A 15,703-nucleotide genomic window follows, 5' to 3' on the forward strand; every position below is an offset into this window, starting at 1 on the left:
GGCTAATAACCTCAGCATGAAGGCCCTGGGTTCAATTCCCAGTACCAAAATAAAAAAAAAATTAAAAAAAAAAACAAAAAAAAAAAACAAAACAAGGGATCAATGCAGCCAGCTAGTATAATTCAAGTGATAAAATAGGAAGTTTCATCACGATTGTATCTAGGCCAACTTCCTCAGCTCTTTTACTAAAACTAATTTGAAACTAAAGTAGTAGATTTGTTTCCAAACATCTTCAGATTTTCTTAAGGCTAAGACTGTCTCACTTGCACTATTCTCAGTAGCTAATCAGGATTTGGCAGCTGCCCCACTATTGAGGGAGCAAGGGCTGGTCTGATAGAAGCCTGAATCTCAAAACACTAGCTGCTCTAATAAACCATCGGCAACTTAACAGATGAGCTGTATACAGTGTTTCCTTGACAGATTCACTACTTCTATTGATTATTCACTGAACTTTGCTAGTGTAAGCAGAGTTCAAATCACTCTCATTGTTGTCTCCGCTCCACCTTTTTATGATTCCATTCCCACATGTGGAGTTTAGCTGGGGGAAGGACATTTGACATGGGTTAGTTGGGTTGAGCAGTATGGAAATTTGTTTTTTCATTACATACTGCTGTTTCTCCTCGTTAAATATGCTTTGATGGTTTTTAAATTATTGTGTCAAAGATGGGGGAAGTGATGGGGGCTATGTGTGGGGAGAGTACTTATTGTATTTTCTTCGCTGTAATTGTTCTTGGTAATTGATATTTCTCCCATCCTTTCAAAATAAAATTTTTTGAAATTTGGAGACAATCTCTGTCTAGATACCAAAATATGGAAAGAACAAGTCAAATCAAAATTTTTACTCAGGGTCCTTTTCCTTACATCTGGATGGAGAAGAAGGGAGAGTTAAATGTAATAACTTAATATACTGATAAAGTTGTCAATTTACTAGTCCCATTTAAATTTCCTCGCACTTTTTGATGTAAGCATATAAAGCAGAAATGTACAGAATTAGGAACTTAATAAAATTCCCAGGTTTAAGGAGTCGCTAGGTGATGTCAATGGACACCAGAAACTGTGTATCAGGGAAAACTAAATGTACGTTAAATAAATGGGACTCACTAGTTCTCATTATGTATGTATCCACAAAGTGCCACAAATTAGACAAGAGACCAGGTCTCATCATCTACAAAAAGGCATGTATTGAAGCCTTAAAATTCCTTCCAGTTTATGTTTCTCTGAATCTATAAAAAATTTAAAGCATGAAAATGACTTGATAAATTTTTAATTTTACTGAAGAATAACTATCATAGAAAAAGTTGTCATTTAAATTTTTCCATGCACGTTCAGTAAGAGTTAATGAAACTACACTGAAGACCACATAAGTACAAGATGTAGTAAATAGTAATTTTTACTGTGGTCTTTCCCAATACTGTACACCAATTTAATCTTTTGATTAATCCTTTTTCTCTAAGATTGATGCTTCCCACTAGTTTTGCCTAGTTTCTAGGTATGTTTTGACCTGAAGTCAGCGAGAGCCACTACATTTGTATATTTCCTTTCTTATTCCTATTAATAAGTTCAACTTAGGGATAAACTCTGATGTAAAACTAAGCCCTTTGTTGCTATTTTAGCCATTTTTTAGGGTCAGTTCTTCAAGTTTAGGAATATTTGCATGTGACAGCCAACTAACTTGGAGGTAGTTTAACATCCGGCTCAGAACAGTTTCCAGAAACCTTGAAGGTACTGTATCCTCCGGTGAAAGGAGGGCAGCTCCAGAAGTTCTTTCCTCCTACCTCACTTCACAGAAGGACAGATTCTTTAAGTCTCTGTAAGGGAGCCGCCTTAATTATGAGTTTTGCCGTTTCATTCTTCGAATAAAGTCCAGAATTTGGAGTCAAGGCGAGCAAAATAAATGCTACAAATGATCGAGTTAAATTCAAGAATCAAGACATTATGTTTTGTTTTGCACAAAATGACGAGTAGCAATCTTTAGAGCACAGAAAACGCCACCCAGTCAGCTGACTCCGTCAGCAACTACTCACTCGAGCCCCCCCTCAGGTGGGTGGAGCGAGTATTTTCTTTACGTATGTTGCGTCATTGCCTGTGCGCGTGGCATGTCCCACCTTAAAGCTCCTTCTCAACCAATCAAGTTTCAGCAGAGCACACCACTCCACCGAGCGGCTACCTAGGTCTCCTCCAAAGCGCATGCGCGGGGCGGGGCCCGCGCCTTTGAATCCTGGAGGCGGTTTTTGGACGCGGGCGGCTACGGTACCGAAGAGGTTATCAGGTATGGTGCCGCGCTTAGTGGGAATACTTGAGAGCAGTAGTTGAGAGTGTTATTTTCCCCTAACTTAGGAATCTGCTTCGTGTGCGAGGGGTTCGTCTTTGCCAATTTTGCTTTTGGTTGGTGTAAGCTTGGAAAATGAGCCGTAGGAAGCGCTGGAATAGTTCACCCCCATGGAATCCGAAGCTGCTTCTCCCTTCCGCCTTTCGTGAGAGTCTAGGAAACATTTCAGAACTGGAATCTCCAGCTGTATTCCCATTTGTTTCTGTGGAGGTGGGTTTGAATATCTTTTGAAGCTGAAACTTAGAAATCTCGGTTCTCCTTTTTTTCCCCCCAACATCTAATTTTTTGTCATAGCCTGTCCAGTCTACCTCCAAAATATATCAGGAATTCAATTATGTTCCACCTCCACACTGCTACACGTTGTGCCTAATGTCGCCTAAAATTATCTCCTGCACTGATCGACTTTATAGTCCATCTCTTGTCACTCTAGGTGGTGGCTTCAACCCTCTCTCGCCCCGCCACAGCCTCTTCGTCTTCTTGTGACAAGGGCTCACTATACAGTTCTGGCTGGCTTGGAAAATGGCCCACACAGGCCTCAAACTCCCAGCGATCCTCCTGCCTCAGCCACCCAAGTGCTAAGATTAAAGGCATGAGCCAGGATGCCTGGCTATACAGTTGGTTTTTTGAGATAGGGTCTTCCTGTGTAATTTTAGGCTGGCTTTTAACTCACTGCAGCCTAGCTTGGCCTTCAAACCTCAGCTGTCCTCCTGCTTCAGCCTCCCAAATGAGGGGATTACTGGCTGCTCATGACTTCTTACCACTCCTTAACCCCAACATTCTAATTTCCACACTGTAGATACAATATTCTTAAAGCACATATCACAGAGAATTGCTCCAGGCTGTGACTGCTCCCTCCCCTGTAGTTTCTCCTGACAGTGAAAATACCAACTTGCTACTCTCGGCCTACAAGATTCAAATTTTAAAAAAAATTTTGTTAGTACACATTTGCCATATATGATTGCATTGACTGTAAGGAATTAGTACATGTACAAAACACATTTCTAGTCCCTTTCCCCTCTCCCTTTTATTTTTTCCAGCATCTTAAAGTCATTTACTTGTCTTATGGGACCTTATAAAGATAATTATTATGTATATAGATTGAAAACCATACTAATAGGCCAAAGAACATATAAAATATGTAAGACTATTGTATTAAATGAAGGTATACTTTTAGGTAACATTGTCCATACTAGGTTACAATACTTTTTTCCTGTTTTCTTTTATTTTGTACTATATATAATAAAGACAGAGTTTTTCATGTAAGAGAAACCATGAAATATTTAAGCTTGTGTCTGAGTTACTTCACTTAATACTGCAGTCTCAAGGTGCATTTATTTTCCTACAAATAACTCGTTTACACTTTTTATGATGGAGAAGTATTTCACTGTATATAAATACCACACTTTTTATCCATTAATCTGTTGATAAATATATAGGCTGTCTGCAAGATTTGGGTGTTAATTGCACTGCTTTAAACATGGGTATACATGTATCCATATGGTATGATATCTAACTCTTTTGAGAAGATACTACTTAAAAGGGGAATAGTTGGGTCAAAGGAAATTTCTAGTTTTTGTTTTTGTTTTTCAGTACCAGGGACTGAACGTGGAAGCTTGCACTTGCCAGGGAGGCACTTATCGTGCTGAGCTATATCCCTGGCACTAGTTTTAGTTTTTTGAAGAATGCCCATACTGATTTCCCATAGTGGTTGTATCAGTTTACACTCCCACCAACAATGGAGAAAGTTCCTTTCTCCCCACAGCCTGGCCAGCATTTGTTATTTGTTGATTTCTTTTTGGTACTGGCTACCTTTTTTTTAACATTATCTGTCACTGATCTTTACCTCTTTCATTCTACTCTATCCACCTATTTCTTTAACACACAAAGTACTTTCTTGTATTAACATCTTAGTATATCTTCTCACTCCCGCCCCCTGAAACTTCCTTCCACCAGATCTTCACATGGTAGGTTCCTTCTTGGTATTGAAGATAGACTTGCTTTGAACACATATTTCAATGTAGATTCCTACCTCATCCCATTTCTGTCACATCATTGTATTTGACAGGAGTTACTTATTAACTCTAATTCCACACTATTGCTTCACTCACCTCAAGTAGGGGCCTTGACTATTTTATTTTTTTATCCCTGGTAACTAAAGTTGTACTTGTCATATAAATAATGCTAAGTATTTATTTATTGAATACATAAATTAATACATGGAAGTTATATCTGACCAGAGAATGCTTAGTCAGGCCACCAGTTTGGCTTTTTAACTATGCAGTTTTAACTTAGCACTACAAAGGGGAGACCATAAAGATTAAAATCAAAACCAAGGAAGGATGGAGCAATAAAACTGAAGTATGTAAGATTGAATTCATGGAGATGAATTAGTTTGGGTCTTGCTTATATAATGTAGTCATTTTAAGAGCGAACTTATATTGGCCAAGGTTCAACTGAGTAAATGTTACCTTGGCAAGTTGTTAGTATATCTATTTAAGTCAAGGAATTTCTGAAAAAGCTAACCTATTGGTTTCCTTGCCCAGATAGTTAACTTGTTTATGGCATGCCTGTTACATGTTAGGTACCATGTACTAAATGTGGGAGTGCAGGCAGATCTGATCCCTGCCTTTGTGGAGGAAAAAAAGGACTATTTGGCTGATGATAACTTGACACATGTTTTTGTATAGAACATACACAGTCATGCTGCCTCAAAAGAGAGTTAAGCGTTCCCAGGCACAGAATAGAGCTTCACAAGTTGGGAATACTTTTCAAACCAGTCTGTCAGCCTGGAAAGTAAAACAGAAGCCAAGTGACTCAAAAATCATCTGGGAACAGAACAGTCCAATGGCAGCTCATGAACATATGGATGAAGATACTCTGCAAGTAGCAGTGGGATACTTGGAGAAAGGTAAAAGTACATTGTTTTCCTTCGGGAATTATTTTTATAAAACTGTTCTGGTCTTTTCCTTAAAAAGTTTAAAAGAGGGCCTGGGAGATGGCTCAGTGGAATAAGCACTTCCCTGACAAGTGCAAGGACCCGAGTTCAATTCCCAGTTCTGCCAAAAAAAATTAAAACAAAAGCATAATTTTGCTCATTTGTGCTTTTGTTCACTTAATAGACATGTATTGAGCAATTGCTACTTATCACTATGCAAGGTACTGCAGACACAACCACAAAACATCTTCCCAGCAGAGGTTGCCAAACTGCCACATAGAGTGATCACTTATACTTTGAAACATACAAATTCCTGGCATCCATTCTTAAGCATTCTTATTCTTTTGGTATTGGATTCAGGCTGATATTAGGACTTTTTGAAAGTTTCCTAAGTGATCTCCATCAATATAGAGCAAAGTTTGGGAACCATTGACCTAGTATTGAAGGATCAGAATATATAAAATATGTGTAACCTTTTGGCTTTCCTGAGCCACAGAGTGAGGAAGAATTATTTTGGGCTGCTAGAAAGTGCATCATATACTGAATGTGTATAAGTAAAACAATTTCCTTTTTGTGTTTGTTACTGTAACATTAAAAAAAATGAGCAAGTGGCTTGTGACCTTTGGGTCATATCTGGACACACCTGGAAGCTGTATGCTTTTAGTTTAGAGCCAGAAAGCTAGATCATGACTCAATTTTTCTCACTGAAGGTACTATTAATATTAAATATTCTAGAGTATTAAAGCCTTTCAAGGGTTTTTAGGATGGTTTTCAATTTTTTTTATTGGTACATGTTTACAGTGCATAATAATTGCCTTCCTTGTGGGAAGTTAGTACATGTACACAACACATCTCAATTCTATATTTTCCTTTCCGTACTCCTCCTGCCCCCTTGACAGCATCAGATTCATTTATTGTGAAGACATTTCTTACATAAAACTGTTCCATTAGAGAATCTCAATTTGTAATTGTTGAAGCTGAGAACTGAAAGAATTTTAAGTCTCACTATTTACTATTGTTCCTTTTTCTAGGTCCCATTAAAATTTCACAGAGTAAAGATAAAATTTTGGAAAAACATTTGGAAACTGTGGAAAATGTGGCTTGGAAAAATGGGTTAGCTCCAGAAGTCATTGATATTTTACTGAATGTGGCTCTCAGTGGCAAATTTGGTATGTTGAAGGGATACCTTTATCATATGTTTGCTGTTAGATTTGCCTTTCAGACTTTGAATGAGTGTATTTTTTGGATCAATTCATTCTTTACTTTGACTATTCTTCTCGAAAGACCAATCTGATAAAATTATAAAATGGACCTTTTCTGTGTTTAGACTCTAAGCCAAAAGTTTCTGTGTGCATATTGCTGAAAATAGTTACCACGTATATTTACAAATAAAGTGGGTAGGTTGTATTCCTCAAATATATGAAACCATTTAACCCTTTTCTTTAGAAGAATGGATAATAATTTAAATAATGCTGCCTAAAGGCATTTTAGGAGGTTACTCTTATCTCATTGCCTAAAGGTTAACTTATCCATGATAAGACCTTATTTATACTGTCTTCATTTCAGCGTCTTTTATCTTACCTTAATAGTCAAAGGAATTTTTCTTGGGGTAAGTGTTTCCTTTTTTGTGCTAAGTTCATTGGTTCTTGGTTGGGGGTGGGAAATGTTCCTACAAATAATACCTGTTCAATCTTTTTCTATTTGGAAAGAACCTTTTTACCTTCTCAACCAAATTCAAATTCAGACAAGTTATCCTACACCCTATATCACCCCTTTTCCAGATGCAGAAACAGGTCTAGTATGGTAAAGAGATTTTCTTAATGTCAGAGCTCCTTTTCTAGTGTTTGTACTGCACCACATTGCTGCTGTTTTCTCTATTACTATAGCTCTCAAAACTTGATGCTTTAGTATATTGTGCCCTTGTATGTTAGTTTCCTTTGTGTATATCCTAGCATCTTGTTTATAGTTTTGCATATTTAAAGTAACAGCATATTACTAGTTGAATTTACTGTATGGCTCAAGTATTCTGGATTGCTATAAATGTACCTATAATTAGGTACAAAGGGACCTTAGGTTCTTTAGAAATTAATTTTAAAATCATTGGAAAGTAAAAATAGAATCGATATTGAATTTTGCCTTAGAATTTGGTACCTACGTTAGTGATGAGATTATTTAAAACTTTAAAAGGGTTAATAGATATGAGTGGGAGAGAAAAAAAGAGATAGATACAAGAAATTTCAGTGGAAAGTCTGGGAGGGGTTATTCTTGTGATTTTTCTTATCTGCCATCATTGGTTGCTTTTCCACAGTAACAGAGTAGAAATTGCCGATATATATATTAATTCTTGAAGCCTGAGTGTACCAAAGGCATATGTGCAAACCCATTGTCTGTCCTTGTCATCATCATCATGTCTTCCTCCTCCTCATGTTTTTTTTAACGCTGGGGACTGAATTGAGGTCCTTTCCACTTACCTATCTCCCCAGCTCATTTTTATTTTGAAAAGGTAGGTTTCTCTAAATTGTCCACGCAAGCCTCAGATTTGCAACCCTCCTGCCTTGCAGAGGAATGGAATCACAGGTGTGTGCCACTCTGCCTGGCTAACATCACTTCTAATAGGGGATAAATGTTTTGTAAATAAAGAGAAGAAAAGGGGTTAAAGGGAGGGGAGAAAATGGGAAAAATAGAAGCAGCAAGATAGATTATGTACAGGTACAACCTTCCTATGATGAATGCTATCATTTATATCTAAAATGTACCAATAAAATAAAAAGTAAAAAGAAAAATTCAGTGATTTAGGGACGTAAAGGGAAAAGGATCACCAATTCCAGCCCAGCCTATGCAACTTAGGTGCTTAGTGAGACTCTGTCTCCAAATTAAAACATAAAAAATTAAAGAAGGAGGGCTGGTGAGATAGCTCGGAGGACTGAGAGCTCAGCGGACTAAGCGCCTTGCTTTAGCAAGTGCAGTGACCAGGGTTCTATCCCCGGCACCACATGCCGCACCAGCCCTACCCCAGGTGCACTGAGCCAGTGACCGAGTCTGGGTGTGGTGGCGCATGCCTGTAATCCCAGCACTGGGGAGGCTGAAAATAGGAGGATCACTGCATATCCGAGCTGTGTTGTAATACCCTGTACCAAATACATTAAAAAAAAAAAGGACTGGGGATATAGTTCAATGTGAAGACATTTGGTTCCATCCTCACTTACCTTGTAGTAAAGAAAAAATAGTGTTCTTTAGCATATTCACTGAGATGTGCAATTATTACTAATTCTCAGATTATTTTAATTTTTATGGAGTGTGTGTACAGTACCAATGATTACTTTCATTGTTTGGTATTGGCACATGTGCATAATGCACATGTTTTTTCATCCCCTGCCCCTCCCTCCCTCGCCAATGCTTTCACAATGCTACCACTATTTTCTTCTTATTTTTGCATTTCCTTTAATATGATTTATTTTTCCTATTTCAATTTTTATTTTCTTATTAGTACATGTTTGCAGTACATAATGATTGTGTTCCTCCTGTGGACTTGGTAAAGTGCATAATATGTCTTAATTAATTTCATCCCCTTCTGCTCCCTTTTTCCCCTTTTTTCCTATCTCTTGCTCCCTTTCCATTAGCAAAAGACTTTATCCCCTTATTTCCTGTTTTGTCTCTTGTATTTTGTTCTTTGTTTATATTTTGGGTTGCTCATTTAAGTGAAACCATGCCGTCTATAAGCTTGTATGTCTGATTTACTTCATTTACATTATGATCTCAAGCTGTGCCCAGTTTCCTACATATGATCCAAGGTTATCCTTCCTATGATAGAGTAGTACTCTATTTTGTAAAAATACTGCATTTTCTTTATTCATTTGTCTGTTGATAGACATATAGGCCACTTCCAAGGGAATAGCTGGATCAAATGGGATTGCTACTTTTAGGTTTGGTGGGAATCTCTATACTGATTTCCGTAGTAGCTGTACTAGTTCATGTTCCCACTCACAATGTAGAAGGATTACTTTTCTCCACATTTGCTATTTGATTTGTGATGATAGCTATATTTTTTAAAGTAAGGTGGAATCTCAGTATTATTTTAATTAGTATTTCTTTAATGTCCAGGGATGTTGGATATGTTTTCATGTATTTATTGGCCATTTGTACTTCTTGGAAGTGTTAATTCATTTTAGTTACCCATTATTTGATTGGGTTTTTTTATTTTGAGGGTCTAATTTGTTTGAGTCATTTATATGCTCTAGATATTAGTCCTCTGAGAAATAACTGACAACAATTTTTTCTCGTTCAGTAGGTCATCTCTTCACTTTGTTGTAGTCTGTGCTACACAACTTTTTAATTTCATATTCTATTCATTGATTCTTGAGGTTATTTCTTTATTATTATTTATTTATTTGCTACAGGGTCTTGCTATGGAGTTGAAACTCATAGTGATCCTCCAGTCTCAACCTCCCTAGTGCTGGGATTATAGGCCTGCATCACCACGCCCGGTATCAGAGCTAGCACGGCACACCGAGGGATGGAATGTGGGTCCTTGCACTTGACCGGCAGGTGCTTAGACCACTGAGCTGTCTCCCCAGCCCCTTGATGTTATTTCTTATACAGTTGAGGTTTTGATCATTGTCTTTAGGAATCTTACCATCTTATCTTCCAGCAAAATGTTTCTGTTTGAATAGGTCTTTGATCCCTTTTGATTTTAGTTTATTACATGGTGAGCAATATGAGTCTAGATTCTATCTTTTCTATGAGCATAGTCAATTTTCCAAACACCATTTGTTTCAGAGGCTATCTTTATTCCATTGTATGTTTTTCCATTTTTTTGTAAGTCAGCAGAATGTGCCACTCTCAGAGTATATTCACCTCAAAAAGACACCCTGTGATTATCCCCCGCCCTTTAATTTTTTTGGTATGGGAATCAAATTTGGAATTGCCAGGCAGGCTTACGCCACTGAGCTATATCCCCAGTCCTCACTCCCCCATTTGAGCCAAATAATTTGCTCTGTTATTTATTTTAGAAGTTAAAGGTATAGGGTTTTTTTCTGAATTGTTTGTTTAGTGATAAGGGATGTTAAATATTGCATACTTTTTTACTGGCTTCAGTATGTGAACATTTTGTGACTAGTGGTAAATAATAATAGTAAAGGGACCAATGCAACACCTGAAATGTAATTTAATGTGGTTTGTCTGCTCTACAGGAAATGCTGTAAACACACGGATACTGAAGTGCATGATTCCAGCTACTTTAATATTAGAAGATTCTGTGGTTAAAGCAATCTCCTGGATCTGTGCTGGCAAGTGTTCTGGTAACACCAAGGTAATCTTATTAAACCCCTTGATGATGTCCTTCAGAACCACTTAAGGGCTAGCAAGGAAGAACCACTTAGGGAGTAATGGCAGTGGCCTTTTGTGCAATGCCTGTAGTTTTATAACAATATAACTTAATGCAAGGACTCTGTTCAAACAAATTTTTACTGCAAAATAAAATTAGTTATTCTACTTTGTACTAGAAGCTCCTACAACAGCCCTGGGCAGGTGGGGAGAACTAAGTTCTTCTATGCCAGATAGTTATATTTAGAGAATTTTATAAAGATGAGCATTCTGCCTTTCCACAGGTACTTTTCTATCGTTGGCTGGTTGCAATGTTTGACTTCATTGAAAATAAGGAGCAAATTAACTTGCTTTATGGAGTTTTCTTTGCTTCATTGCAAGATGATGCACTGGTAAGTACACATTGGCAAGCACTGAGCATCAGTCAGGTAGCACATGTGTCTATATTTACGTACTGTATGTGCTTCTGGGTGCTACCCAATATGTCTTTCCTTATTTGTTTTTCAATATATAAATATATGGACAATGCAAAGAATAACATAACAGATACCCTTGTACCATCTCCCAGACTAACAAATACAAAACTTTTGCCACATTTATTCTAAATCTTCTTTTAAGAAAGTAAAAAATGTACAGGTAAGAGTTGATTCCACATCAAGTCTCTTTGCTAATCTAAGAGCAGCAATTACCATTTTTCCCCCTTGTAAGCCACTTACAGAGTCCTTTGGGTCCCTTACTCTACATTTTCTTGATTAACACTGCAAAACCTAATCAGAATTAATGAGAAGGAGAGGATTACTTTTTGTGAGTTGCTGGCGGACTGATTTTGATTAATAGCATAATTGTTCTCATTTTAAACATTAATAACTCTAAGACACCGGCCCCACCCCTGGGGTGCGCTGAGAAGGTGATTGAGACTGGGCATGGTGGCACGCACCTGTAATCCCAGCACTTGGGAGGCTGAAAACAGGAGACTCACTGTGAGTACAATCTGCATAGGAAGACCCTATACACCCTATAGACCCTGCCCTAAGTTCATTTAAAAAAAAAAAAAACCTCTCAGACAGTGATGGCAAATCTTTTAGAGTTTTTGTGATAACAAACAACCTGCTGTGGCATGTGTGCCATAGGTTTGCCACTACTACTCTAGGAATCAACCTACTGTCTACCTGGAAGACTTTAAAGGAACACCAGTAATTCACAGACTGTGTGAGTCACTCATCTAACTGAATTCCTCTGCAGTTTAGGAAAGGAATTCCTTCATTGATTTCATTTTTAAAATTCACTTTTTTGTTGTGTTCCTTGAATTATACAGGGCACTGTAGAAGACTCAAAATTTAGTAGGCCTTCTGTACTCCAAAAATTTTAGAAGCTAATTAGGGAATTAAGGTAAGGACATATGATTAAACAACAACTCAAGTTAAATTATCAAAGAGTAGATTATTGTGTGATAATATTTTATTCCAATATTTCAAGAAACAAGAGGATGTTCTAAATTAGTGATCACAAAAAGCCTAAAAGTTGGTAGATGTTGAGCTAACCTTCCTTGAAGGTTAAATACAATTTGAGATTTGATGAGAAGAAATAATAAGATACGATGGAAATATTTCAAGCAAAGTTGTGACATGTGTGAATTGTTTAAGGAGACCTTAAATATATCAGGCTGACTTAATTGATGTTGTTATTATGAGCAGTAAGGCTGAAAAATTTGAGTGAGGAGAGATTGTAGAGGTCTTTCAGTATGGAACTGGATTTTCTGTATTCGGTGTGGAGGTCACTAATTTGAAACTGAATATGTTGAAAGCAGCTTTGTAGGAAGTTGTATATAGTAATGGCAAGTGGGAATTATGAGAGAGAGTCAAGGCAAGAATTAGGAGGCTGAAATAATCAGGTATAACAGGACCACGTCCTAGACCAAAGAGCCTCAAAATATGATCTGTGGACCCCTGGGGTCCTCTGAAATCCTTTCAGGAGATCTAAGGTAAAGACTATTTTCATAATAACAAGATATTATTTGCTGTTTTCACTACGTTGACATAGGCAGTGATGGAGCAAAAACAACGATGTATAAAACTGCTGGTACTTTAACACAAATGGCACTAAACTGTACTAATGGTCTTCACTGCAGTATTACTGCAGTAAACATCAGAAATGCTAATGTCACTTAAAGAGGTCCTAAACAAAGTGATAAAAATCTATTACTTTTATTAAATCTTGATGCATGCAATTAATGTTCTTTTGTGATGAAATGCAAAGCTGTTCTGCATGCATAAGTCTGATGATGGTTCTGAGGAAAAGCATTGAGGGACTGAATTATGAGCTAAGTAGCTGCTTTTTTCATGGAACACTATATTTGAAAGAGTAACTGACAGACAAACCATTTATTCAGTCTTGGATATTTGGAAGACATTGAACCTGACAGCTTTTTTTTTTCTTTTTCTTTTTCTTTTTCTTTTTCTTTTTCTTTTTCTTTTTCTTTTTCTTTTTCTTTTTCTTTGCGGAACCAGGGATTAAACTCAGGCCCTTGCGCTTGCCAGGGAAGTGCTTATTTCACTGAGCCATCTCCCCGGCCCCCTGACAACTTTTTGATATTTAAACAAGTTTTTGAAAACTAATGATATTGATGAGAATAACGAGTATGATTTTTAGGTATCATAATGAAATGGGTCAACATGTAGAAGTGTGGTATAACTCAGTGAACCAGTATTTTTCAGATGACTAAGCATGATCTTACAAAGTCATGTGTAAATAAAAGATCTGTTTGAAGAACAAGGTACATCAATAAAGTATAATGGAACAGACTTCAATGATTTCATTAATGAAGTTTCAGATTCCACTTTGAGGCTTAGACACCAATTCTCAAGTTTTGCAGTAGTATTAAAGACTGATAGGCACAATTGTTTTTTTCAGTGCTAGGTATTAAGCCTAGGACCTTTTAACTGCTAGGGCAGTTGATTGTGAACCCTTTAGAGCTTTCAATGATAGAAACAGCCTGCTATAGCATGTGTTCCATAGGTTGACCACCCCTATCATAGGCGGTGGACCTAGCCCCACCCCTACAATTTTCTGAAAGGTTATTAAAATATTCCTCCCTTTTCCAACTACATGTCTAGTGTGAGGCTACTTTTTTATATAAGTCCATCACACCAACACGTTAACAGAATTTATGCAGAAGCAGAAAATCAAATTATTCTATTAAGACAGAAACATTGAAGCAATTAGTAGAGGACTGCAGAGATAGTGTAGAATGCTTGCCTGCACAGCATGAATGGAACCCTGGGTTCAGTACTCAGGATCTCATACGCACACACACACATATACACATACATATACACATATGTGTGTATGTATGGATATTTATAGAAATATAACACAGTGTTCTCATTATTTTTGTTTACGAGTATTTTTTATACTCGTGACACATTTTCTGATCTAGGTCTTATGTTGGATTGTTTAGGTGTACATGACCATTCTGAAGCATTTTGATTAGTCAGATATTTATGTGTCATTCTATCATTTAATGAGTTTATCATTAATGAATTAATATACATTAAATTTTTGCTTTTTTCTTTGTGGGATAAATCCCAGGGCTTTTTCACAGAAAGCCTTTTTTAAAATTTTATTGTTAAGTTGCCCAGGCAGGGATCAAACTTGGAATCCTCCTACATCAGTCTCTCAGAATACTGGAGTTACAGGTATGTGCCAACATGACAGGCCAGTTTTCTCAGTTTTAATTTCTAATATGTTCAGTGTCATGGGATATCCAGATAAAAGCTTCTGGGTTTCTATAATTATTAAGTATATGAAAGGTACTAAGACCAAGATTCCCAGGCCTGCCATACCAGCCCTGTCCCCGGGGGCGCACTGAGACAGCCTTTGAGACTGGGTGTGGTGGCATGTGCCCATACTCCCAGCACTTGGCTGTAAACAGGAGAATTACTATGAGTCCGATCTAGTAGTGACACCCTGAACACTCTAAAATACAAAAAGTCAGCAGCAGTTAAAAAAAAAAAAGCTGTAGCATATGATCTGTTACGAACAGTTTCTAACAATGAATCTCAGTGTTGCATTCTGTCCAGTATGGTTCCCCCCTGGCAAGAACCCAATGACATTTTCTGACCTAGGTCTTATGTTGGATTGTTTAGGTGTACATGACCATTATGTAGCATTTTGATTAGTCAGGTATCTATTTACACTACTATTTGCTTCTTCATCCCAATCAGGGTCTTCATTCCGTATTTCTCTGTCATCTCATGCTCCATGTCGTTGTCACTACTTCTTTGGTTTACATGATCTAAGTTATCCATGGTAGCTGAATCAGCTGATGACACACTTTCACCCTCGGAGTTATTTTTTCAGTGCTGAAACAAAATAGCTCCCACCCAGAGGTAAAGGAGGAAAAATTTATTTTAGCGCATAGTTTGTTAGAGATTTTGGTACATATTCAGATAACTCCAAGGCACGGCAGAGGAGCTTCACAGAGAAGAAACAGTACACGGCAGGGCACTCAAGAAGCAGCAAGTCTCCATTTCCCTTTAATCCTATATAGACCAAAAGTCTTTTGGGTGATGCCACCTGCAACCAGGGTGGACCTTCTCATGATCCACATCCAGAAACTGTGATAAACCAAGTAGTGAACAAATCCAGTATCACATGCCCTTCATCCCAGGATCATGCAATGTAGAACCTGCCATGTGTGAAAGTTTCACCTATGAGTGCATGAGGCTTTGAGGAGGACATGTAGATATTAGCCATAACATTTGTATTAACGTTTGTCTGACTTTTCATGTCTATTTGTGCTTTCACATGAAGTTGTGCACCTCATTATTTGGTGCATAAATGCTTACAATCTCTTCCTGTTGAAATGTTCCTTGAATCAATATGTAGTAACTTTTGTCTCGTTTGAAGAGTTTTGGCTAGAAATACACTTTCCTTGAAATTTAGATAGCTACCGCTTTTTTAAGGGTTTCTTTTGCGTGGAATATTTTTTTCCATCTTTTGATTTTTTTTAACCTGTAAAATTTTATTTGAATTAAATGTTTCTTGTATACTGCATATGATTGGAGTTTTGTTTCTTTCTTTCTTTTTTTTTTTTTTTTTTGGCAGAACTGGGGATT

General features: G+C 37.3%; 1 protein-coding gene across 1 annotated transcript in view; it reads left to right on the forward strand.

Moving 5' to 3' along the window:
* The first annotated feature begins 5,029 nt into the window (after window positions 1–5,029).
* Cenpi (centromere protein I) overlaps window positions 5,030–15,703 on the forward strand; it is an 89,246-nt gene continuing 78,572 nt past the window's right edge. Inside the window, exons 1-4 of the mRNA XM_023703459.1 lie at window positions 5,030–5,237; window positions 6,296–6,433; window positions 10,454–10,572; window positions 10,871–10,978. Of these exons, the coding sequence (XP_023559227.1) occupies window positions 5,030–5,237; window positions 6,296–6,433; window positions 10,454–10,572; window positions 10,871–10,978 (573 nt within the window). The remainder of the gene's footprint in view (window positions 5,238–6,295; window positions 6,434–10,453; window positions 10,573–10,870; window positions 10,979–15,703) is intronic.

Source organism: Octodon degus, unplaced genomic scaffold (genome assembly GCF_000260255.1).
Source record: "Octodon degus isolate 3935 unplaced genomic scaffold, OctDeg1.0 scaffold00171, whole genome shotgun sequence".
Taxonomy (NCBI): domain Eukaryota; kingdom Metazoa; phylum Chordata; class Mammalia; order Rodentia; family Octodontidae; genus Octodon; species Octodon degus.